At 40.6% G+C, this 27,412-nt stretch overlaps 2 protein-coding genes across 11 annotated transcripts in view; one reads left to right on the forward strand and one right to left on the reverse strand.

Annotated features, from left to right (window-relative positions):
• Positions 1 to 330: 330 nt before the first annotated feature.
• LOC106554985 (mitochondrial inner membrane protease ATP23 homolog) lies at positions 331 to 20,628 on the reverse strand. The gene is made up of 6 exons (XM_014073746.2): positions 20,436 to 20,628; positions 18,803 to 18,848; positions 18,639 to 18,720; positions 5,657 to 5,794; positions 2,605 to 2,688; positions 331 to 913 (listed from the first exon to the last, which is right to left on the reverse strand). The coding sequence occupies exons 1-6, from the start codon at positions 20,626 to 20,628 to the stop codon at positions 710 to 712; spliced, it is 747 nt and encodes a 248-aa protein (XP_013929221.2). The 3' UTR covers positions 331 to 709.
• Positions 20,629 to 20,706: 78 nt separating this feature from the next.
• The window catches only part of LOC106554984 (RNA polymerase II-associated protein 3), a 44,801-nt gene continuing 38,095 nt past the window's right edge, over positions 20,707 to 27,412 (forward strand). The window contains exons 1-2 of one of the 10 annotated variants that reach the window (XM_087703120.1): positions 20,707 to 20,793; positions 22,088 to 22,240. In XM_087703120.1, the coding sequence (XP_087559246.1) occupies positions 22,088 to 22,240 (153 nt within the window). In that variant the 5' untranslated portion in view covers positions 20,707 to 20,793. Of the gene's footprint in view, positions 20,794 to 20,898; positions 21,185 to 21,224; positions 21,557 to 21,849; positions 21,946 to 22,054; positions 22,241 to 27,412 lie in introns of those variants that run through there. The other 9 variants (XM_087703117.1, XM_087703114.1, XM_087703118.1 and 6 more) reach the window with 9 other exon arrangements.

The raw sequence follows: 27,412 nt of genomic DNA on the forward strand, positions 1-27,412 counted from the left end.
AATTCTAGTGAAAAAGAAAAATATTATTGGAGGGTTCAGATTGGCTACAATTCAGTTTGGGATGTTGCTTCAATTTGGACAAAGAGATCAGTGTTTTTTTAAAAAATCAAATAAATGTTACATTGATGTTTGAGTGAAACATCAATCAAACTAGGGCAGAATGAATAAAAATTCATGGCATTAGTCGTGGCACACTCTATTTGGGATGCGTGCTGCAAAACAAGAATGTTATGATTTGGTTTAAGAGTTTGTTTATATGTTGACTTACTATACAGCTCTGAGTTTGATGATATGTTAAATGACAAAATCACACTGTCCAACCACTTGGAATAAAGTGCGTACAATTAAATATGACCTTTATTCAAACAAGGATGAAAAAAATTGCAATACTAATTAAAAGATACATAGACATCTGAAAGCCAAAGTGAACAAAGCTCAATTCTGTGACAAGCTTCTTCCCTTTTATTCCTCTCAATGCAAAAGCAAATAAATAAAAGTTACTGATCTTGCAGTGATATGCTACTTTCTTAATTTGTCCTCCCTTGATGCCTATGTTCACAAACATCAATTTTGCTTGTTGAAAAAAATATAATAACTCAATTGGGTAAATGAAACACAGAATGGAAATTAAACAAATTGGATATAGTCTCTCCAAGGACTTCAATTATCCTCTAATGTGGTAGATAGTCTGGATACAAACAGTTTTCATTTATAAATTTTGATAGTAACGGTGACGGTTTTGAAAACCTCTGTATGCATATTTTGCATCCAATTTGCTGTGAGGTACTCTGTCAAATGGCTCATGATCATTGAAGCAGGATTCAAAGACTTCATCTACTGTTTTCTCTGCCGTCTCTTTAGTGATATTTCTAACAGCCAACATGGAGCGAACAGCTTTCATCTTTACACAAGTCTGAAACAGGTGATAAAAAAGGCCAAGGTACATCTAATCAACTAAAGCTTTCATTAAACAAACAATTAGATTTATATAATATTAGGTAATATAACTATTATTACCTAAATAAATAAATAATAATTATAAGTTCTATGGATATCTTTCAATGTATTGCTATCTAACTCAAAAATCCCCCCCCCCCCACATTAAATGTATCAGTTGGAAGATATCATAGTGTACAATTCAACAGTTAATAAATAATTCATGAGGATACTTTATCAGCTGTGTCATTAAACAAACACCATAAGTATTTTTAATGTTTTTGCAGTAATTTTAGACCAATGAATAAATTCAGACTTTCATTATATCTAGGACTTCCATTACTTGAAATACAGATTACCTGATTATATGATTTTAAGAATAACAGTAAGTTTCAAAGGAATAGCCAGAAATAACTTAATATATTTATTACCTCATAAATGTTTGTTACCTCATAAATGTATATAAAATAGTCCTGAATTATAGATTACTACCAAACAACTATGAACAATTATTTTATCCAATAAAATAAACAAGTAATTTTAAGTGTCTATGGAGATTCTCAGTCATTCAGGTTATGGTTGGCCCAAAAGTGCTTTTTCGAGAGGCAACTGGACTTTCTGTTTTTTCTTTGAAGATGTTTTGCTTCTTGGATGAGATGAGAAGTGAAACGTCTTCAAAAAAAACCCAGAAAGTCCAGTTGTCTCTTGAAAAAGCACCTTTGGGACAAGTAATCTTAGCCTTTCTAACCACAAAAATAATGTTCCATAATTTGGAATGTACATATCAACACTGAAAAATATAATTCAAGATTGGCTAAATTATGAAAGAATTGATCTGGCCACTAAACAGTAGATTTCTCATCCTTAATCCCTCTTCTTTAAAATAAAGGATGCATGAAAAGTATTGCTCTCACTTCCATAATGTTAAACAGGAATATATTAATAAATAAAACCCAAAATCATTGAAAGCTATCTTTTAATTGTATTATTGTATTTACATTTCCATATAATCACCATCATTCATTGCTTTATTAAATGCTTCACTAAATGCTGTCACAAAAATGCTTCACATTTTGTCTCTTCAACCAGGCCTTGATAATCCTTTCCATTTCCTCTACCTGTGCCACTTAAAAAAAAACAATTGAGCAAAATATGGAAGCATAAGAAGGAACTTCGGACTCAACGAGACAATGCTAAGCTTCACATCACATAAGTCACCCTAGACACAATTGTGAAGGTGAATTCACTATCTTATCCCAACTGTGGGGACCTGATGGAAGACCAAAATGTGAAGTTCTTTCATTCTTTAAGAAGCTTGTTCATCACTGAGAAATGTATTCAGAGAATGTGATTTTATGGGGAAATAAATTCAGGTAACAAAACAACTTATTTTTAGGATTATTTTTCTGTTCCATCTATTTTAACATCCCTATTTCAGTTAAAATTATGGAAATTGAGGCATTATTTTTAATTCCCCCCCTTCACATACATGCATACACACATAGCATAATGAGAAAAAACCCTGATCGTATCTTTTTCGTGTCTATTGACACTATATTCCTTTGTAATAAATTGTTGAAGTTTGCTAAGTCTCAAATTAGAGAAGAAACTACCTCAAATAAAGACATCAATCAAAATGTCTTCTTTTACAGATTATTATTAACTTACCTGCTGATGCTGCTTCAGCCCAAACCTAAATCTCATCATCTCATTTATGAGAGAACAATCTCCACTGAGATTAGATGCCCGAATCTATAAAAGGTGCACAAATTGAGTAGAATATTTACAGAAAAGTTAGCATAGTATCCCATTTTAAAGCTTTTTGTCCAAATGGCTGCAAAACTGTCCTTCATTTCCAATTTGTTGTGTAATTGCTAAAAAGAGCTTCAACAATCAAATGGTTAAGAATAAGTGAATTCTCTTGGTTGTTCATATAGCCATTCTCCAGGGATGCTATTAAAACATAATTGCTGGAAGACTATCACCTTGATCTCATTTTAGAAATATAGAACATGACCTTACTCATTCAACCAGGCAGTAGTTTTCAGAAGATGTGGCAGAAGGCAGAAGATGTGTGGACTTCAATGTCAAGAATTCCCCAGTTGAGAAATACTGAGCTAGGTAGCAGCTAAGTCTCAAATTACAGAAGAAACTACCTCAAATAAGACATGAACCCTAGCTGAACTTGGTTGATGCCAGAAAACTAAAAAAGAGATGATTTTATTAATACTTGGTTGGGATAGACCAGGAAAACTCCAAGACTGTAGGCTAGGCAAAATGTGTTTATAAGAAGCACCCCAAAACTGTACCAAACTATTCCCATACTACTGCCAATAAACGAGATGAACATATCCATGGAGACGATAGGAGTTGATATTCCGATTCAACAATGACTTTATTTTCTCCAACCTCTAAATAATACTACCCAAACTAGCTTAAATAGTACCTCTTAAGATCTGATGGACATCTATCTATCAGTAAACTCTGATTATCTCAGTAGGTGGCAGTACCTAATCTATTCTTTCTGAGTTTTGAAGCTATATAAGTGGGCTCTGCTTAGTTCTTGAATGAGACAACACTAGTACAAGAATTATATTAGAAAGAAAAGTTTTTAAAAATCTGAGGAGGCAATTGCAAATTATGACAGTGCTGGCTACATCCATGAAGTCATAAGGTACCAAGTTCAACCCAAAGGAGATATCAGTGGGAAAAGATAATATAACTGCCATAGATCAGGATTATTTTCCTTGTGTTTACAAACTGTAAAGCTCTTTCTAAATTGTGTGAGGCAGGATGCTTATTCCCTGGAACCAAGAAAAAAGGGGAAAGAACAATTGTTCTTCACCTTAAAGATAAATCGCTGGTTAAGATGTTTTCGATTGTTTGCAAAATCATTTATTGTTATACTACTGTATTTTTCAGAGTATAAGACGCACCAAGGTTTTGAAGAAGCAAATTTTAAAAAAAGTAGGTAGGTAGATAGAGGGATAGAGAGGGAGAGAGAGAGAAATACAGTAGGTAGGTAGGGAGAGAGTGAGTAGTTAGGTAGATAGGTAGATAAAGGGATAGAGAGAGAGAGAGAGAAATAGAGAGAGATCAAGTGTGTGTGTGTGTGTGTGTGTGTAGGTAGGTAGGTAGGTAGGTAGAGGGATAAAGAGAGAGAAATAGAAAGTGATAAAGAGAAAGAAATACAGTAGATAGGTAGGGCGAGAGAGAGTAGGTAGGTTGGTAGGTAGAGGGATAGAGAGAAATAGAGAGAGAGAGAGAGAGAGAAAGAAATAGAGTAGAGAGATAGGTGTTTCTGCTGGCACAGCACTTGATCAATGTAATTCTCATCAATCAGTTAAAGAGCTTTCCAAATGGGAAAAAAGTTTTTGCACTCTGCAAACCTCCCAAAAACGGCCCGTTTTTCACAAAAACGGGCCTGTTTTTTGTCAAAAACATTGTGTGCATAGCCTTATGGAGGCTTATAGTGTGCTGCTGGGAGCAGGGGGACAAAAAACAGCCCATTTTTCGTTCATTTCTGCCCTCTCCAGCCCCAGGAGCTCTGTGAAAGCCTCCATAAGGCTATGCACGGCCATTTTGGTGAAGGGGCGGGGCTTCGGGAGGCAAAAAATGCTGTATTCGGTGTATAAGACGCACCCAGATTTTCAGCCTTTTTTGAGGAAAAAGGGTGCGTCTTATATTCTGAAAAATACGGTTAATTTAAATAACTTAGTGGAGATATTATAGATTGTTTTATGTGTTTGGTTTTAAACGCTTGCTTGCAGTGAGAGTTAGAGGAATACTGCTGTGGTCAAACAACGGCTTAAATCATTGTTTGAAAAATGCAAAACATGCTGCAGTTTCACAAGCTATTTCCCCGTGACATTTCTAGGCTGCTCTAGATGAAAGGATGGAGGGAATATGTTGCTATATCCACTGAAGATAAGAACACACTACTCATTTAAAAAACTATTCACATTACTATATTCCTCTCTTAACTCTCTCTATCCCACCCTCTTTACAAAGCCCTGGATCTGCTATAAGAGTACATAGACACAAACACATACTCACACATATATAGACTAAAAATTTGCTGCAAACAATCTTTCCCAGAAGTTCCCTGGGTATTTAGACCTGGCCCTCTTATCTCCTGCTTTAGAATAGCAGCTACTGCTATTATCTAATTTCCAGGATGTGCTTCCCTTATTATCGTCTTCCAGAATCCCAGCATACAAGAGAAATACGGTCCTCACAAGATCCATGTACTATTTTTCTATCAATAATCAAAAGGAACGAAAAATAAAATAATGTTTGAATAACGTTACAATCTATACATTACATTACAAAGTAATGTAACTAACATTTAATTAAATTCTCTTTCTCCAGATTAGAGGGAGGGACTGGAAAATCTCCATGGGCAAATGGACAACAACCACATCTCACGTGGGTACAGACTGAGATACCTACAGTTTATGAATGTTTTTACACCTATCTACAAAACAGACTAATATTCACAACAGGAATTAAGCAAAGAAACATAAAATATGATAGTAGGATCACTTAATTCTACTAATTCATTCAGAAATATGTTTCACTTAAACCATCAGGATTTACTTTCTGGGTAAATAAGCATAAGACTTTACTGTAAGTGAAACTGTTGATATGAGGTTTATGCTATGTGTGTTTCTGATATCCTTATTAAAATATATTTATAAAATTAAGTTTTTCAACTTACCTCTGAACAGGCTAAGTGCTTTATATTGTTAAACCAATCCACATGAGCACGGCAGTGATCAAATGCATGGATAAGTTCATGTGAAACCACTCTGTTCATTTGAGATTGACTATGTATGTTGTTTTGGCAAAGTACAATCTGCAAACAAAGTTAACCCAAAATTTTAACAATGCATTTTATTTTTAGAGCTTTCACAGCTACTGTTACATACTGTTCTATACACATCATTATTCAACCATTCATTAGATGCCAGAGAACTTGAGGGAACTAGTTATCTGGTTTCCCCCTCTCTTTCCTTTTCTGGGCATGAGGAACCTCCCAGAGACTAAATATACATATTAAAATACAAACTAAAATTAAAAATCAGCTGATAGCATTACAATATCAGGAGGAAATCACCAGGCTGAGCCTGATGTATTATCAGTTTTGAGTCCCTTTGTGCCCATAAGAGATCTGAGTCCAACCCACCATGAATTCCATTTTTACCGCCAAATTGCTTTGACCACTAATGAAAAATAGTTGCTTTGTTACTGAGCTCTGGGGCTGTTCCTAATTTATTTGATTTCCTGCTATAGTTATTTCGAAATAGCACCATCTATTTCAATATAATGAAGCTAGCTTACAAAAAACTGAGGAAAAAAATGTATTGAGTATTTTAATCCAATAGAAAAAAAAAGTAGAGGGTTTAATACATGAATGAAATTCGACTGGTTCGGACTGGTTCACACGAACCGGTAGAGATGATTTAAATCAGTTTGCCAAACCAGTAAAAATCACCCCTGGTTGCCCCGCCCATATCCGCCCAGTCGTCTCTCACCCCTTCCGGCCACTCGCTCACCCCTTCCAGCTGCTCACTCCACCCATCCATCCCTGCCCTATTTTTGTTGCCTTCACCATGCAGCCCAGCCAATCACCTTGCTCACTCAGCTCACCAAAGGTAAGGAATGCATGCCCCACACTCATCTTTTGCCTTGAGTCAGGCCCAGGGCTCAGAGACGTGCCATTCCCTGAGCCCCAGAGCCGGCTCCCGCTTTGACCAGGTCAGGAAATGTACCATTCCTGGGCTCTGGCCTTGCCCCAGAGGGCACCTGCTCGCCACCCGCCTCAACCAGGTCACAGAATGTGCCATTTCTCAGCTCTGGCCATGCTCTGGAGCCGCCACCCGCCCGCTCTCTCTTCGCCAGATGATATGTCCCTCCCGCAGCTGTATGCCAGGGAAAGCAAGCCAGGGCTGAGCTGTCACCGCTGGGCTCCCTGCCAGCCTCCATCTCACCCCCCTTGTCGGGAGATGCTTGCAGCCGCCTCCTCTTTTTTTTTGGGTGCAGCTGGACGCTTCTTGTGCCGAAAAAGAGACGGCGCCTGGGCAAGCTTCTTGCAGTGAATATTACTGGAGTCACTCTGCTTCTTGAACACGTTGCACCACCAACCTGTTCCATGCGCCAGCTGCACATGTGCACACCGTTGCCTGCTGCTGCTTCTGCACCGGAGGGACTCCTCTGGGCAAGTCTGAGCGGAGCAGCACAGCAGGCAACAGGGTCCGTGTGTGTGACTGGCGCATTGAAAAGGGTGGTGGCAGTGCGTTCAAGAAGCTACTCTGGTAATTTTCACTGAAGAAGCCTGCCCAACGGCCATCTCTTTTTCGGCACAAGATGCGTCCAGTCGCACTGAAAAAAAGAGGCTGCTGCTGCAAGCACCTTGTGACAAGTGGGGCGAGATAAGGGCTGGCGGGGAGCCCAGTGGTGACGGTTCAGCCCTGGTTGCCTTCCCTTGCAGCCAGCCATGGCAAGAAAGTAAGTATGCATCGTGTGACGAAGAGAGAGAGGGATGCCTTTAACAGATTAGGCCAGGATTAGGCAGAATAGAAATGAAAATAATTTCTGGAGAGGAAGAGCCAACATTGCGACGAGACGACATGCAATCTCAATGTTCTGAGATTGCCACTGATACTTTTGCCGCTGGGTGGTCCAAACGGACCTAAACCATCCTGCAGAGATTGTGAATGGGAAGAATACGTCCTGCTGATCTCAGGGACATCGCAAAGTCCCTGATCGATCTAGGAGAAGTTCTTCTAGCTGGCTTAGGCTGATGAAGTTTGGGCGGCTCCAAAACGGAAGGATATGGAAAGAGAAAGTGTTTTCAGCTGGTAAGGAATTTTTACCGTTTTAAAAAGAGACTGCTTACAAAACTTTAAATTTGAGAACAGAAGAAATAAGCAGCGGAATTAAGCTTTGAATGGTTTTGGACAGTGTGTTATCTTACCTTTTAAATGCTATTTTCATGGATGGAATTTATGTAAGCCTTTTGAAACGAATGGATTAAGTTTTCCTCTTCTATCTTTTTTTAAAATTATTTTTTGCAACCTATGGACTAAAATAATCCTTCTTCATTACTGTGTGTGTTTTTCCCTTTTTCTTCTCTATTTCATTCAAGAATTTGACCTTTTTTAAACTTGGAATATTAAAACAATACAAAAGAAAACAAAGAAGATTGTAACAGAGGGAAAGACAACACTGCTACTTGGAAGCTGGAGGTTTGTGTATTGGAAACAAAACACTTTTACTTTCATCACTGATTATTCTGGCTTGGCACTTCAAGGTCTCACTGTTTGTTTATAGAGAGTGATAAGAAGAAAAGCATACAGATGTTACTTTGAAGTATATATTTTACCAGAGAAAAGTGAAAATGAGACCTTATTGTGAATTTATGCTTAATCTTGTAAAAACCTTCCAAGCCAGAGCTGCAGTGTTTGTCAGCTGAAGATAATGGCACAATTTCAACAGCAGAAAGAAATTTTAAGTTTGCAAATGATATTGTTAAAAATTCAGAAATTATCAAACACATTTGAGAGGACGGAGAAGAAGTTGGAAAATCTCGAGCATCTAACAGCAAAATATGACGAAGTTGGAGATGTTTATCAAGTGGAAAAAGTGGAGGTTAGAGTCCTAAAAACCGAAGAGAAAAATGACCATAAAGAAATCAAATCCGCTGGGAAGAAGGCGGGGCTTAGCAGTGAGAAGACGGAGTTTCAGGCTATTCCTGAAATTCCCCTATTCCGAAGGAATTTTGGACGGGTTGTCGGACCCTAGCTGTCCTGAAGAGACAGTGAAAGGTGAGGGGAGATCCAGTGACCTCGGAGACGTTCGCAAGTCTCTGAGGGGGCTTGGAATTAACCCCTCCTGCCAACTCCTTCTGGATTAGCTGTATGCTAACCGAAACTGCAGGTTGCCCCTAAAAATGGTGGAAGTGGATTCAACTGGTAAGCTGATTTTATTACTCAAAGAGAGTCGGTCCGCACTAAAATTTAAACTAATTGAAACCAAAGAACAGAAGAATCTAGCGGCGAATTGGTTTTTCTTTAATGGATTTATGGCCGGTGGTTACCCTATTTCTTAAATGCTTCAAAGAATTCTTCAACATTCCCCCCTGACTCTTTCTAAGTGGGTTGTAAAACTAATCTACTACAAATTGGCTTTTTACGATCTGACACTTTTATTGCTTGGCTGTGTTGGTCTAAGATCAGATAAGATCGCACAGCTCCCAGCGTGTTTTTACTTGCAAATATTTTAGAGCCTCTAACTGCGTCACAACATGGCGTCGATTTATACTTCCAAAGGCTCGTTTCAAATATTTTTTTCTGCATTTCAAAAGTTGTTTGATTCATATGAAAGATTTTTTAAAAAAATGGATTATTTGACATTAAAATATGAAGAAAAAAGTGAGAATGTTGAATGTTTGAATGTTCCTGAAATACAAATGAAGAATGTGAGAAATGACATCTGGTTTATCTCGGAGGAAGAAAGAAATGCAATGCTGGAAAGGGGGGCAGCTATACAGAAGATTCATCTTAAGAGACAGAGCGCAGGAGGAATGAGAAGTATTAAAGAATCTACACTTTATGAAATATCATTGGCAGATTTTTTAATTCCACCCTTGAGAATTAAAGTCAATCTGAAAAGTTTAACAAGCCTGGGACAACATTATTATCTCATCAGAGACATCCTGAGCAAAAAGGTGCAAAGATATCCCTGTTTGGACTTGCTTATAAAAACATTTGGTAAATCTATTCAACGAATGGCAATAGGATTGAGAAGGTTTTGTTATTGGAGAGACATAGGCTGATAGATGGAAGAATACAATTTAAAATTAGCTAAATCTAATTACTTTTATTTGTAATAGATATAGCTGAATAATAATTGATATTGATAGTAATGTATATAATGTGGAGTTGATATGATGAATAATAATTGGATATGAGAAGGGAAGGTTAGAAATATTTTTGGACCATATACAAAGGTTATTAATCACAATAATTGTCACTATTAAAAAATAAAATAAAGTATATATAGTTAAATGTTAACTAATAGGGGGAAAATGTTACGATATACTATATAATTACTTAAAGAAGGAAGAATGATAATACACTACATTGCATGGAAGATGGAATTCTTGGTATTAAATATTATGGATGTTCAGCTAATACAGGATATGAGGATTTGATGTTAATAGAGGATTTTACAAATAAGTAAATGAAATGTCAGCATGTGGTTATGGATTAAATCCTTGGCATAGTTAAGGTTGAAGGATGTTTAAATAACTGTAGTCAACTAAAAGTGGAGGTATAATGATGTCAATATGGTAAACATTTGAGTTAAGATATTTGAATTAATATGAATTAATGGAAGAGATGCACCAAAACATGTTGTAACCAGCTGATATACTTTTTTTATAATATATACCTGTGTTCTTTTTTTTTTTTTTGGTTTTTTTTTCTTCCCTGCCTTGCCTTTTGTTCTTTTTGTCTTTTTTGTCTTTTTTTGTTTTTTTTCCTTTTCCCACTGGTGTGGGCATGTATTGTTTAAGATTATTATTATTATTAATATTTTTAAATAATAATTACAGTCCTAATATATGCTTGAAAACAGAATGGCTGCCGAATCCCGCCGCTTTGAATGCCTGAGGACAAGAAAATACTAACCGCGGCGCCCAGGACCCCTAATATGGTAACTGAGGGGTTCCTTTTGGGCGCCAGCCTTCAGCCCTTCCAGGGAGGTGGTTGTTTAAGGAGGGGGCCGCCTCTGAGCGGCTCCGGGAACAGCTTCGGAACGACGTTATCCTCCCTGGCGTGGTCTTTCGCATCGGCCCTTTTGAACAGCTGGGAAGCGGCGGCGACGGCTCTGTGCGAGAGGCGGAGGCTTCGGCCCCGCTGTTTGGAAAGGTGCCGAACCTTCTCTTTGACTAAGCAACATCGTGGGGTTGGTTTATGCCCTGAAGAGGGGTTGGGAGGCCCAGAAGAAATGCTTAGACCGGACTGGGACTGGGAGGCAGAGGAGCTGGTTTCCTGTCTCCACCATAGCTTTGCTGATATCCTCCCCCCCCCCCTGCATTTTGAAGTGGCGTTTCTCTTCGACCTCGCCGCTGTTTCTGCGGGGCTTTAAACGGCTTGACCATCTGCCTGCTGGGACTAGAAGTAAAGCTTCAGGAACTCAATTATGGGCTCCCTGTGGCAGCCAGTACCACCAGCTGTTACCACTACCACTGCCACTACCACCGCCTTAGGAGTGCTGTGTCGACCAGCACTACTGCTATCTTTCTGAGCTGCCTATATTAGGCACCATTATTACCATCAGGCACTATTACGCCAGAGAGGCAGTGTGCTGGGAACTTGGACCCCCTCTAGTGGCCATTATTGGTATTTTTCTTCTGGACCATCAAGTACCATTATTATCACCTGGCACTATTACGTCAGAGAGGCAGTGTGTTGAGAACTTGGACTCCCTCCAGTGGCCATTATTGGTATTTCTTTCTGGACCATATACATTTCTGGACCATATACATTTTCTTACTGGACTCCCATTAGACTTTGTAAACGAGAAGGCCAAGATTTTAAGATCCTTCATATAAGCCTTCACCAACTCGCACATCCGCGCAATTTTTACATGGTATGATGAGTGTATGAGGTTTGCCTGTGTTGAATGAATGAGCCCACTTTTTATTACTCTATTACCATTGTATTTTTATGTGTTTTTAAATATTACGTGGGGACTGCTTGAGTGGATAAATGAGTATGTTTGATTCGGAGGGCCTGTCGGGGGATGTGGGAGCCACAGGGATGGTTGAGGGAGCCACGGTCACGGGAGTGGGCCAGAGCATCACGGTCGTAACAGGGAGGGGCAGATATGGCGGGGACTTTAGGGCTGGCCATTACTGGGGAAGGAGGGATCGCTACGTCATAGAGATCCCTCCTTCCGGCCCTATGAGTCCCACTCCAAGGCCAGATGGCGCGAGGAATCAGGACCCTGGTCTCAGGCTGCTGTCGCTAAATGCCAGGTCTGTAGTTCACAAGGCTCCCCTCGTCCGGGACTTAATTTTAGACGAGAGGGCAGACCTGGCATGTATTACTGAAACCTGGCTGGGCCCGCATGGAGGAGTCCCCCTCGTAGAGATGTGCCCAGAAGGATTTCAGGTGCTTCATCAGCCGAGAGCCCAGAGAAGGGGTGGGGGTGTGGCTATTGTTATCCGGGAGTCGTTAGCACCTCGTAGGATCCCTGCTCCGGAGCTTGTCGGGTGTGAGTCCCTGCTGGTGAAGTTGGACCTCATGGGTCAAGTGGGTTTGCTGTTAACGAACCTGCCTCCCAACAGCGTTGCAGCAGCCCTCCCCTCGCTCCTCGAGTCGGTAGCCGAGCTGGCAATTGAGTTCCCCAGGCTTATGGTGCTGGGGGATTTCAATTTGCCTTCGCTCGGTGAACACTCTGACGGGGCACAGGAGTTCATGGCTTCCATGACAGCCATGGGCTTGACCCAGGTAATTCGGGGCCCAACCCACTCAGCGGGTCACATGCTTGACCTCGTATTCCTCTCGGAGCAGTGGACTTGTGATCTTGGTCTGAGGGGTAATGAGATCATACCCCTGTCGTGGTCAGACCACTGCCTACTGAGGCTTGACTTCCGGAGACCAAACCCCCACTGTAGGGAGGAGGAACCGACCAGGTGGTTCCGCCCCAGGCGACTTATGGACCCCTTGAGGTTCCAGACGGAGCTTGGGGTTATTCCTGATACTCTCGCCCACAGTCCGGTGGAGACTCTGGTTGCTGCCTGGCACTCAGCAGCATCAGAGTCCCTTGACCGGATTGCGCCACTACGGCCGCTCCGAGGTGGCGGATCCCGGAGGCCCCCTTGGTTTACCGAGGAGCTCCGGGAGAGGAAGCGCCGGAGGAGACACCTAGAGCACCTATGGAGGTCCGATAAATCCGAATCGAGCCGAGCACTCTTAACAACTTGCACCAAGGAGTACATCAGGGCACTTAGGACAGCAAAAAGATCGTATATTGCCACCTTGGTTGCGTCTGCTGAGTCTCGCCCAGCCGCCCTGTTTAGGATAACCCGTTCCCTCCTAAATAGGAGGGATACGGGGGACCCCTTGCAGGGTAGGGCTGAAGACTATGTCCAGTTCTTAGCGGACAAAGTTGCTCGGTTTCGGTCGGATTTGGACCCCACCTTTGCAGATCCAGCCGAGGCACAGGAGGACAATTTGGCAGACCATCGCTGGGTTGAGTTTCAGGATGTTGCCCCCGGGGACGTGGACAAGGCCATGAGAGCTGTGAGTGCCTCCACCTGTGTACTGGACCCGTGTCCCTCCTGGCTGGTTGCCAACAGCGGAGAGGTGACACGGGGCTGGATCCAGGCGGTTGTTACCGCCTCCCTTCGGGAGGGGATCTTCCCCTCCGCACTTAAAACGGCGGTGGTGAGACCCCTCCTGAAGAAACCATCCTTGGATCCAGACGTTCTTAACAATTATCGTCCAGTCTCCAACCTCCCCTTTGTTGCGAAGGTTGTTGAGAAGGTGGTGGCCTCCCAGCTCCAGCAGTCCTTGGAGGAAGCCAGTTACCTTGACCCATTCCAGTCCGGCTTCAGGCCTGGTTACAGCACAGAAACCGCTTCGGTCGCATTGACCGATGATCTCTGGAGAGCCAGGGATGGAGGCCATGCCTCCATCTTGGTTCTCCTTGACCTCTCGGCGGCTTTCGATACCATCGACCATGGTATCCTTCTGCGACGACTGCGGGAGGTGGGGGTGGGAGGCACTGTTTTGCAGTGGTTCTCCTCCTACCTCTCGGACAGGTCGCAGTCGGTGTTGATTGGGGGGCAGAGATCGACACCTAGGCCCCTAACATATGGGGTGCCGCAGGGGTCGGTCCTGTCCCCCCTACTATTTAACATCTACATGAAACCGCTGGGCGAGATCATTCGGAGGCACGGGATAAGATATCACCAATACGCGGACGATACCCAGTTGTATCTGTCCGCCCCGTGCCAACTCAATGAAGCGGTGGACGTGATGAGCCGTGGCCTTGAAGCCGTTAGGGACTGGATGAGGGCTAACAAGCTTGTACTCAACCCGGAAAAGACCGAGTGGCTGTTGTGTTTCCCTCCCAATAATTTGGCTAGTGTTCCATCACTCAGGCTGGGGGGCCAAATATTATACCCCTCAGACAGTGTTCGCAACTTGGGAGTCCTCCTGGATCCGCAGCTGACCTTCGATCATCATCTGTCGGCTGTGACCAGGGGGGCATTTGCCCAGGTTCGCCTGGTACGCCAGTTGCGACCCTACCTGAACCGGGAGGCTCTCACAACAGTCACTCGTGCCCTTGTGACCTCTAGGCTGGAATACTGCAACGTGCTCTATATGGGGCTGCCCTTGAAGAGCATCCGGCGACTTCAGCTAGTACAGAATGCGGCCGCGCGAGTGATTGTGGGTGCACCTCGGTTCGCCCACATAACACCTATCCTCCGCGAGCTGCGCTGGCTACCTGTTGATCTCCGGGTGCGCTTCAAGGTGCTACTTACCACCCATAAAGCCCTCCATGGTAGTGGATCTGGATACTTGAGAGACCGCCTCCTGCCAATTACCTCCTTACGACCTATTAGATCACACAGATCAGGCCTCCTCCGAATTCCATCTGCCAGTCAGTGTCGACTGGCAACTACGCGGAGGAGAGCCTTTTCAGTAGTAGCTCCGACCCTTTGGAACGATCTCCCCGTGGAGATTCGTACCCTCACCACCCTTCAGACCTTCCGCACAGCCCTCAAGATCTGGCTATCCCGCCAGGCCTGGGGTTAAAGATTATAATCCGTCCCCTCCCGAATGATGAATGAATGTTGCTTCTATTTTTAATTATGTACTGTCTTCATATGTCATTGTGTGTATTCCCCTCCCTATACGTTGTAAGCCGCCCTGAGTCCCCTCAGGGAAAAGGGCGGCCTATAAATAAATTTATCTACAATCTACAATCTACAGTCAAATGAAAATGGATATATGATGATGGTGATATGTATGAATATTTGAGTTAAAATGCTCGAGTTAACATGAGTTATGTTTGTTGATTGTGGAGGAGATGCATGAAAGTTTATTTGTGATCGACTGATACACTTTCTATAGCATGTAAAGAAAGATGTTGTACTTGTTTTAAATTAAAAATTAAAAAAACTTTTAATAAAAAAAGAAAAGAAATCAAATCCGCTGATATCTATGGTGATTGGTTTGGGTCCGGAAATGGAAAGAGTGGAATGGAAAGAAGAATTAAATGGAGGGGAACTCTACCCCAGATAGCAAGATACAGAAGAACAAAAAACAAAAGAATTTATGGATTTAAAGAGAGAAATTTTATTAGTAACATGGTTGATAACACCACTGACAATTAAAGATAAGCTGATCAAGGAAACAGAAGAAGGGCATCGAAATTACAATTTATAAGCAATGAGTTGCAAAGAGGAGTCCATACAAATCTGATTAAGGAGATGATTAGAGGACTGATACCACAAATGGCAGAAGACATGAGATTGTTTTGCTACTGGAAAGATACAAGTTGATACATGAAAATGTATAATGTAAAACTAGTTAAACTTAGTGAAATTTAGTGACAATAGATATAGTTAAAATAAATAATTGATAATGATAATAATGTATACACATGTATTGCTATGATAAGTAATAATTGGATATGAATATTGAATGGTACCTATGAAAAGAAGATTATAATTTTTTTGGTTATATATAAAGGTTAATAAAAAAGAATTAAATTAAATTTAGTTCAGTTTTGATTATTAGGGGGAAAATGTTATGATAAAGGATACAGTCAAATAAAGAAGGGATAATGACAACATATATGTATGACATAAGGAAATTGGATGTAAATTGTGATTTGGGAAGGAGGATTAGAAATTTTTGTTACTAAATATTATGGATGTTTAGCCAGAATAGGCCATAAGGATTCAGTGTTATTGGAGGATATTAGAAATAGCAAATGAAATGCCAGTATGTGGTTATGTTTTAAATCTTGGTATATTTTATGATGAAGGACGTTTAAACAATTATAGTCAAATTAAAATGGAGATATGATGATGGTGATATGTATAAATATCTGAGTTAAAATACTTGAGTTAATATGAATTATGGTTGATGACTGTGGAAGAGATGCACAGAAACCAACTGATACACTTTCTACAGTATGTAAAGAAGGAGGATTTTTTGTGCTTTGTTTTGAAAATTAAAAATAAATAAAAAATTAATTAAAAAAAGAACTGAAAAAAAATTCCTACCAAGTTCTGTGGGCATGGCTTGATGGAAGGATCCATATGACTGAGTGGGTGTGGGCATGAGTGATGTCGAGTTGGTCACACCCACTCAGTCACAGAACCCCTCCACCAAGCCACACCCACAGAACCAGCAGGGAAAAATTTTGAATTTCACCACTGGGTTAATAGAGGTAGGATTCAAAATATTTTACTACTGGTTCTATGGGCATGGCTTGCTTGGTGGGCGTGGCTTGGTGGGCATGGCCAACTCAATGTCCCTCATGTCAAGGGCTCTTCCCCTCCCAGCCATTCCTTGTCACACCCAGCCTCAATATATATATAGTTCTGTAAAAATGTTGTTCATCTTTTTTCAACTTAATTACGTACATAATATGAAAGTAGATGTACTTTCATGGACCACTGAAAGAAGAAAATGGCTCGCATGCTTTGCCCAAGAGTGTGATAGGCAATAGGCTTTTATGGGGCTGTCAGAAAGAGGGGGGAAGCAATGTATTTTCCAAAGCACCACAAGGCAAAACAAGAAGCAATGGATGGAAACTGAACAAAGAGAGAAGCAACCTAAAATTAAGGAGAAACTTCCTAACAGTGAGAACAATAAACCAGTGGAATTGCTTGTCTCCAGAAGTTTTGGGTGCTCAATCACTGGAAGTTTTTAAGAAAAAACTGGACGGGCCTTTTCTCTGAAATAGTATAGGATTCTCCTCACCCACCCAAGGTCTCTTCTAAGTGTTATTCTGTTATTCTGACACCTTTTCCAGAACCTCTACTCAGATTTTGGCATCCTCAATTTTCCTGCCTGAGCAGGGGGTTGGACTAGAACTCCAAAGTCCCTTTCAACTCTGTTATTCCTGAGCTAAATAGCTAAGGATTAAAGAACTGCCTCTAGCCATTCATTTTAATAAGATTTTTAGAAACCTGCAGTTGAAAGTTCTTCATGTCTCTTTACCCTGAAGATCCAATTTCATTTGGAATTTAATCCCAAACTGATTGCGCTTTTAGCATTTCTCTTGATACTTCTCCAAAATGCACTCCCAAGAAGCCACATCTCCATATCTCTCTCTCTCTCTCTCTCTCTCTCTCTCTCACACACACACACACAGACTCTCTCTCTGTCTCTTACATGCACACACATCTGGTCTGGGCATATAGCTCTTCATGACGGAGTCCTTCCCAGGGAGCAAAGCATGGCTTGGATGAACTGATCTGGCGAGCTCCAGAGCAGCAGCGGCGGCGGCATAAGGAAGAAAGTAAGCAGCGACGGCAGTGCTCTGGGAGGGTGGGAGGATGTTCTGGAGCTGCCCATGCACACCGCAGCGGAGCAGCAGTTTGGACCCAGTGGCAGGGAAAGAAGAAAGAAAGCAAGTGGCAGTGGTAGAAGTGCTCCAGGAGGGCGGGCAGATGTCCCTGGGCTGCTGCACACACACCGCAGCAGAGCAGCAGTCACAGCCCAAGAGGTGGCAGCAGAAGGAAGAAAGTGAGCGGTGGCAGCCATCTCCAGGAGGGTGGGCGGATATTCCCCTGGCCCAGAGATGGAGCATCTCCCTTCATGGGCTGAATGCGTGACCTGACCTTGAAAGGCAAGCAAGCATGGGGGACTGCTGGGAAGGTCGTGTGGAAGGCAGGCAAGCATGGCAGGGCCGCAGGGAAGGGAGTAGGCTGCTAGCTTCTTTCCCCATGGCTGGACGGCCCCAACATGCTTGCCTGCCTTCTATGTTGACTTTCTGGCGGTCCCTGTGGCCAGGCCTGCTTGCCTGCCTTCGCAAGCTACTCGTGGGGATGCCAGGAAAGTCACGTGGAAGGCAGGCAAGCATATCAGGGCCAGCCATAGGGAAGGGAGTAGGGAAGGCCTTCGCAAGCGGGCCTGGTGACAGGGACTGCTGGGAAGACCATGTGGAAGGCAGGGAAGTATGGCAGGGCCACGGGGAAGGGAGTAGGGGAGGAAGGCTGGGATGATGGGGATGGAAGGAGCAGTTAGCTAGGCTGTGACTCACAGGCTTACCTGGCAGACAGCTCAGGGCCACTCAGTTGAGGCGCAGCGCTTCAGGCAAACAAGCTGCAGAGAGGAGCCAAACAAGTGGGGTGAGCGAGCATCGGGTGGATGGGGCGAGCGGTGAGTGGGCAGGGCGAGCGAGTGATGACTGGATGGGGGGACAGCCAGAAGTTGCTATAGGTTCAGCGACCCAGGCCAAATTTCCCCTAACAGTTCGCATGAACCAGTATGAACCAGCTGAATACCACCTCTGGTTTAATAGCAAAATATTAAGTTGAGATTGACAAAAATTCTAAACTTTGCTATTTAACACTGACTACATAACTATTTTTTAAAGTTATTTTGTTAGCAGAGCATAAAAAGGTGCAAACATTAGGCAGAAAAATAGTAGTAGTTTACCTGTGATACTGAAGAATCAAATCCTCCACCAACGTGTTTATCACAATTTTCACATGAAATGTGTCGAGTATTGGTAACAGCACTAAAACAATTGAAGAGTCACACATATAACAAATATAATACAGAACATTTATATAATAATAATTGGAAATAAATTATCTCACCAGCCAGAATTCTTCATAGCTTCAAGTAGCAATTTAGCTTGTGGACCTAGAATAAACATTGGCAAAAAAAACCTCATTTCTAAACAAATCTGTTGTTCAGGGAAAAAAATGCAGAACTCATCTCTAAATTACCACAGAAAGTGTTTACAATATCATTAAACTTATGAAACATCATACATCCAAAAACCATTTATAGATATCATAATCAAAACACAAAGATGATTGATTGCAAGAAATACTACTGGCAAAATCTTAAGTGTTTACTTAAATATCAAATCTCATTAATTAAAGGGAGTTTAATAATGTTCAAGTGTGCATATGACTTCCACAGCCAAAGAGCATAGGAACTAATGCTCTTGCAAATTGCAAATGAATATTCTGCTTTGATAAAAACTTTGAAAAAAATAATCTTTTAATATAGGACGGCAAGATAGATGGTCCAACACCTAGATTCTACTATAATACCACGATACCAGAGCATCCACTTTTCTGATTGTGACATCCTCCATGCAGGGAAAGAAGGAGAACAACACATTCCAAAGGTGCTCTTTCAAAAGTCAGCTGGATTTTCTTGGGTTTTTCCCCTCCCTTTGAACATGTTTCGTTTCTCATCCAAGAAGCTTCTTCAGAATGTATTGTATTTTATTTTTCTTTATGTGTACTGAGAGCATATGCACCAAAGAGAAATTCCCTGTGTGTCCAATCATACTTGGCCAATAAAGAATTCAATTCTAACTGAAGTCCAGTTGCATTTTGAAGAAGTACCTTTGGGACAATCATGACCTGGATGATTGAGAATCTCTATAGTCAAGGAAATCAATAGGTCTTTTTTTTGTTTTTTTGTTGGCACGTTTCATTTAATGAGCATGACAATTCAGTTAATGACTGAAAGAGAAGTGAAGATGTAAGCTCATCACAGTCATATGATTTTCCATTTAGTGACCATGACGCTTATTGACTGAGTTGCAGATCCCAATAGTGGTTACTAATCAAGAATTAAATACTCCAATGATATTTTATTTTTGCTCTCTCCTGGGCCAGATCTCCTCTGCATTAACAATGACCACAGTTGGAGAGGAACAAGCATTCTCTTTGTTGTTAGTTGGTAGGTTTAACCTTCTAAGTCACTTCGGGAAGATTTACAATGTGGAAATACAAATACAAATAATATTATACAACTATAATAAATAATATCAAAACCACATACTACAATTCTGCATTATCAACTTCCATTTTTGAACTCTGCAAGATCTCATGGTTGAATTACATACTCTAAAATTTTGGATCTTTCCACCTTTTCCCATTTTTTTCCGCCCCCATTTTGCCTTTTGAAGAATTCTGTCAAATGAGAAAATGTGTGTAGGTGCATACATATTTCTATAACTGTACAGATATAGTTTCATAGCATTTGGGTGGATCACTATACTGGAGTTACTTTAGATGGGGCAATATATTTTCAAGGTCAGAATTACAATTTACCACGCAGTAAACTTTAAGGAAATATGCTAAGGCTCATTTGTTTGAGGAGAGCGCACACTAAATACCTAGAGCTATTTCTCTGAGGCAGAAGTCGGTACCTCATCCTTTCTCATTAGAAAAATACATTCTCACAGGGAGCAGAGGGAGGACTTACTGTCTAAGGCAACCTTCAGCATCGACTGACACCTATACTGGGAACCAAACAAGGTGGAGATTATTTTTCCCTTCAACGCGGGCTTCTTCCCCTGGCCAAGAGTTCGCTCGGGAAACCGATTGTAGCCGAAGTCCTCCTCCTGCTCTTCGCCACAGCCGCGACTCTCCGGTTGCGAAGTCTGTTCAGATGTCATCGTTCATACAAGCACGGGCAACGGAGCAAACGGAGACGTCTGTTCACATGGCCTCCCAGGCCACCGTAACCGTCCCTCGAATCCAGGCAAAGGCCATCTTCCGCTGAAACCATAGAGGTTCGCTATGCGTGTTTCCTGCTGCCTGTCTGGGGCGATTCATCGCAGGTAAGCTAAAGTGAGATGGGGTCCATATGAAGCGGGGTACTGGAAGCGTGGCAGTGATGCGCATTCTGCCTAGGGAGAAGTAAACCACACGACACTCGTGCACCAAAACGCGCGTGCGGAGAGGTGGGCGAGGAGAGCTGTCGACGCTCTTTCTCATTTTCTCTTTCTACCTAACTTGGACTATAGAAGTTGGAAGTCTTTTCTGCTAGAGCGGCTTTCACGGCGACGCACCTCCCTTCGCTTGGCGCACTGGGTGTTGTGTAAAAGGAGAGCGAGACGGGCTTCGGAGCAGCAGAAGAGCGAGAGGAGTTTGCAGTCGCAGAGGTTGGGGCCGCTCCGCTACTGTTGCCAGGCAGGGCTGGGAGGAGAAAAGTAAAGAAAGCTCATAGAGGTTGGGTTAATGGCTTGTTTCTTGGGTGCTTATGAAAAACTGGGAACATGGAGCTTTGTTTGCCTTTCCGGCGCAGTTGGAGAAATTAACTCCTTCCTTCTTTTTGGAGTGTGACGTTTAGCATTCACAGGCCGCACACAGGAGGATTCTTTTGCACTGTGGGAATACTGTAATGCATCAGGGTTGCTTCCCCACTTCGTTCGCTCCCCCTCCCCCGCGGCCCTTCATACCCACCATACATAGATCTCTTTTTTTAACGTGTCCTTTAAACAATGGGAAGTCCCGCCAAAATGATGGGCTTTTATGAGGCTACAAAATATGAATATGTACAGAAATAAGGCATGCTTATATCAATGTGACTTGTATATAAAAGTAAGTTGCACCCATGATTTGTTCTAATGATTTCTCATTTGAGTGAAAAATTAAAAAGATTAGTTCTATATCAGTTTTTTAAAAAGTTCAAGAGTGCTTACATGGGCAGAATTCGTGCTTCTGGTTTGATTCCCTTAAGTGGCTGAACTGGAAACCTGATTAGCTATGGTAGTACAGTTGTCAGAGGAACTTTGACTAGGCCCAGTTGGTTGGCAGGACATCACTTTCTAGTACCAGGGTTCTTCATAAGATGCTAAGATATTCGCTTAGAGCAGATTTAATTTATCCAAAAGGGAAATGCAATGTGGTGGCTGTCCTTCAAAGAGGCTTTGAACCTGGATGATTTCAGTGCTTGTGTTATTTTACACCTAGTATTGTAATAATCACAGGTAAGCTGATTTTTCCACAGCAAGTACATGTAATTTGCATAATGCTATGCCAAAAAAGATGTTTATTTTTCTATTTCTTTAAGGTAAAATTTGTTTGTGATTCTTACAGATCTTTCTGTTTTCCAATGCATTCTTTCATCAGATGAGTTCACCAAATAAAGCAATTGAGTTACAGTTGCAAATACGACAAAATGCTGAGGAACTTCAAGATTTTGTGAAAGATTTGGAATCATGGGAGAAGGATATTAAAGAAAAAGATCATGATCTAAGGCATCAGAGTGGCACTGCCGAAAAAGTAAGATTGGTGATTTGATAATGGAATGAATAAAGACACCTTGAAATACAGTCTGTTAACTAGATCATCTAATTACAAATAGAATTACAAATAAATCACCTATATAGTTAACTTAAGGTCAATTATATTGCTTCTGTGCCAGAGACCTAGGAGTAATGGACAGATGGACTTTCTTGCTATAGGTCTAAGTAGAACATCAAAATAAAAATGTATTCCTTTTAAAATGCTTTAGAAATTGCTACAATTCTTCCTCACTGTTCTACAGTGAAGAAAATCAAACAATACTTGGGAGGGTGGAATGGGATATCTTAAATTCAAATGTTTGTCTCCACAAATCTTTTAGCTAGTGTAAACTATTTCAATCTGTCACTGTTAAAATCATGTGAGAAGCAAAACCTTTTCTGTTAGGACAGATTGTTAGTGTTCAACTCGAGGAAGTGGAATTGCCCTTGTTGGAAGAAATATTTAGGTGCAGTTCCAAGCCGGGAATAAAATGGAGGCTAATTGGAAAGAAAAGTTCTCCTTATTGATGAAGCAGAACCACCAACTCTGTGTGATTCTGGGACTGCTGACAAAATGGAGTTTAGAGTGTGGGTTTTATACCTTCTGGATTCCTATGGGGTCATTTAGAGGTGATGGCTGGCTCTATAGGCAAATGGAGAAATGCAAATTATTGTGTTGCTTATCTGAAGTTTCTGCCTGACCCAGTCTTTCTGAATTGATTACCAAATCTGCATTTCTATAAGCTGGCCTCTTCAATTTCTGCTTGGGGCAGGGAAACCAGCTGGTTTCTTCTTCCCTTAAGATATTTTTCCATTTCTCCTTTAGGGGAAATATTCTATTCTGCCTTTTTAATATCCCCCCAAATATTTCATTCTTCCAAGGGCTGTGTGTGTGTGTTCCCAACCCTGTTAGTTAGAATTAAAATGAATGAGCTGGAAGAGATCTTCGAGGTTTTCTGCTCAAGCAGGAGAACCTATATTTCAGATAAGTGACTGTCTAGACTCTTCTTAAAAACATCCAGTGATGGGACTTCTGGGGTGGAGTCACGCCCGCGCGGAGCAGAAGAACAGGGCTCTGTTCTTTCTGCCAGATTTTCCGTGCCAGGAGGCTTGCAAAGGCAGAGCTGAGTCTCGGAGGGACCAGTGACAGAGAGGAGAAGCTCGGAGGAAAATAGGGAGAGGTGTGATCCCCTGTTATAGTAGGAGAAACCTCTCAAATCTGGCACGGGAGAGACTGGCCTTTATGGCCAGATCTCGAGGTGTGACAGCCCTTTAAATGGAGAAGGAAGTGAGAAGAAGGAAACAGCTGAAAGTATTGGTGGAGTTCGAGGAATTGGAATGAAGTTCTGGTGTGACTCTCAGGAAGCATGAACCTATAGCTTGGAGGGTGAATGAGTCTCCAAGGCGGGGAAAAAAGGTGGCACTTTAGCGGTGGGAGCAGAGCCTTGAGAAGACAGAATTAACATTCAGAGAAGGAATGGAGGAAATGTACTGTGGCTTGAGCTTGCTGGAGAATTACCATAGGCAGAAGGAACCCGAGCTGAGATTGTGATTAGACTGGGACTAAACATTGCGAATTGCAGAAAAGGAAAGAACCAACTATAAGAAGCTTCTGCTTGGGAAGAAGACAATGGAGATTTAATCTGGCAGGGGAAGTGAGAGAACTGTGATAATGACTGCTAAATAGATGGAAGGCAATATCCTTGACATTAAGGGAAGAGAAGCTGATGCAACAGTAAGAACAAGGAAAAAGAACTTCTAAGTGTCTGGAAATCTGTGCAATCTAAGTAACCTGATACAATTATATAAAATTCTGTATAAATATTATTTACTGTATAGCTGTTCATTTAAAACTAGACTTGGAACTTTATATAGAATACCTTAAAGACCTTTATATTTTATACTGTCTGACATATATATTCTCATAGATACTTATAGATGATACCCAGTGGACATATGTGTATGTGAAGGCAAACTTATATAGACCTATATAGTATATTTATATATATTTATATAGTACATTTATATATCATAAATATTTTTATAATGTAATCAATTTAATAATCAAGTAAAAAAACATTGTATATATTTATTTATATTTATATTTTTACAAGTAGACTTAAGGTATTAAACCTGTGATATAAGTATTATCTTATAAGAATTACTCATGGTAAATGCAATATCTATAACTTTTATATTCCTTATAATTAACAATGTTAAAATTAGTATCACAGTTTATGAGTAGTCAGAACTGTTAGACCATCATTAGATTATTATTAGATTATTAATTGTATTGATCAATTGTATAAATAGGGTATTGATTGTATTATATAGGGTGTTCTATATTGTGGTCACTAATAATAGTTAGTGAAGCAGGTAGAAGGATTTTGAAGAAGTGAGGTAGAGGCAAAAAAAAAGATAGATAAAGGGGAAAAAACGGGGATATATGGTACTGTGGAAAAACTTTTTAAAAAATATTAAAATGACAAGTACAACCACCACAGTTACCAAAATTGGGGGGGGGACATCCCCATCAGGACCACATTCAGTGGAAAGCATGCTAGGAGGTGAGAAATCAGGCTCCACTATAAATCTACAGACTGTGCAATGAACCCTAATATCAATTCAGGAGACAATGATGAAGATGCAGGAGGTAATGACAAAAAGTCTTGAAGAACTTAAGAGTGATGTGGGGAGGTAAAAGGAGAGATATGCAAACTAGATGATAAAATTGGTACAATGCAGGAAAAGATAACACAAAATAAACAAAAAATAAAATAGTGGAAACTAGAATGAGACAAACTGAAAAGAAATTAGATAAAACAGAAAGTAAAATAACGGTGGTAAACAAAGAAATGGAAGATGCCATTATAAGTTTAGAGATGGAGAGATCAATGTCTTATCTTAGATTCCAAAATATAGTGGAAACTAAGGAGGAAGATCTTCCAGAATTAATGGCCGAACTCCTGGCTGAACGTCTGCAAAAAAAGCAAGCAGGAAGTGGAAAACGACTTGGACGAAGTGTATAGGGTCTACACAAACTATGCACGCAGACACAAACTTCCAAAAGAGATACATGCAAGATTTACAAGAAAAAAGATAAGAGATGAAGTCTACAGCAAAACAAGAGAAGAACCTCTGGTCTATAATGAAAAAGAAATCATAATACTAAAGCAGATACCAAAATGGCTAAGGGAACAGAGAAGAAACTACCATTTCCTATCGACCCAACTGCTCAAATACAGAGTGATGTTTAGATGGCTTATCTGTGAAGGGATGCTAATAACCTGGCAGCGAAAAAAAAAATCAGTATTGACTTGCTGGAAAAGGCAAAGGAATTTTATGATCACTACAAATAAGACAAATAATAAGACAAATAAGATAGCATAGAGGAAGCAGAAAATAAGAGACAGGAAGAACAGACGTCAGAGGAAAAACTTACAGAGCAGAATATAAGGGACCGAAGGGAAACAACGACAGGACAAGAACAGAAACCAAGACAAGAACAAGGAAAGGACCAAAACCAACATACAAATAAGATGGAAGACGAAATAAAGATGATATCCTTGAATATCAATGGGATCAACTCACCGGCCGAGCAAAAACAAACATTAACAAGACTCAAAAGTCAGAATATGGATATTATCTGCCTACAGGAGGTTCATATCAAAGAAAAATATGGTAATATTCTAGAATGCCCCAAATTAGAAAAGCTGCATCTGGCATTAGCACAAAATAAGAAAAGAGGGATTGCTGTATACATAAAAGATTGGTTAAATTCGAGAAAAATATTTAATGATAAAGAAGGTAGATTTTCAATGACGGAAATAAATAAAAAAAATTCTGCTGGTGACAATTTATGCTCCAAATATAAACCCCCCAAAAATTCTATAATAAATTACACAAAATAATTGAATCAGATTGAGAAAATGTCTGTATAATAGGAGATTTCAATGCGGCGACAGACCACAAAATAGATTATAGGAATACAAAGAAGAATAAAAAGAAAAGATGACAACTACCAAGTACCTTCTTTGAAATGGTGCAAGAATTAAATTTAAGGGATGCATGGAGACAGATAAATCCAAAGAAAAGACAGTACACCTTCTTTTCCCATCAGCACAATTCGTGGTTGCAAATAGCTATGGCATGGATGAACCCAGAATTGATCAATAACATAGAAGATATGGAGATTTCGCCAAATACATGGGCAGACTACAATCCACTAATGGTAAAATGGAAATGTCAGAAGTAAAAATTAAGATATACACTAAATCAGAAAATTGTAGAAGAAAAATCATATATACAAATGATGGATAAGAAATTAGATATTTTCTTCAAGGAAAACAATAAAGGCCAAGCACCACTACAAAACCTATGGGATACCACAAAAGCCTATGTGCGGGGTATAACAATAGCATATGCAGCAAGGAGAAATAAGGAAAAAAGGAAACAGCAAACATTATTACAGGAGAAGCTTAAAGAGTTAGAGACTGTGTTGCAGAAAGAACCACAAAATACTAAAATCAAAGAAGAGAGAGATTTGGTGAAACAAAATTAATCTAACATTTCAAGAATAAATGATACGTAATATAAAAATGGCGAAACAAAACTATTTCAAAACAGCAAATAAACCTGGTAGATGGCTGGCTCACAAATTGAAGAAAGAAAAAACCAAAAAGCTAATACAGTAACTACAAGACAAACATCTGAATTTGTTCCATAAAACAGAAGAAAAAAAAAGTATAACCCAAAGCTTTTTTCAAACTCTATATAATCAGGAAAACATCTCAGAAAAAGAACTCCAAAATTATTTGCAAGAGAGAAACCTACCAAGTATTTCAGAGGAGGCAAGAGAAATGCTAAATGAGAAAATAACTAACAGAGATGGAGGCAATAAAAAAAACAAAAACAATAAATCACCAGGACCAGATGGGATTCCTGCAGAGATATATAAAAAATTTCAAGAAACTTTTGAGGAAATCATGAAGTATTAGAACAAGCAAAAATGCCAAGTTCATGGACTGAGGCATTTATAACCTTAATTCCAAAAGAAGAAACAGACAATCAATTGATCCAAAACTATAGGCCAAACTCACTGCTAAATGTTGACTATAAAATATTTATGATGATTATTGTGGAAAGACTTAAAAAATATTAAATAAAATTA

Source organism: Thamnophis sirtalis, unplaced genomic scaffold (assembly GCF_051295495.1).
Source record: "Thamnophis sirtalis isolate CommonGarterSnake01/CBP01778 unplaced genomic scaffold, rThaSir2_p1.2 scaffold_22, whole genome shotgun sequence".
In the NCBI taxonomy this organism is placed as follows: domain Eukaryota; kingdom Metazoa; phylum Chordata; class Lepidosauria; order Squamata; family Natricidae; genus Thamnophis; species Thamnophis sirtalis.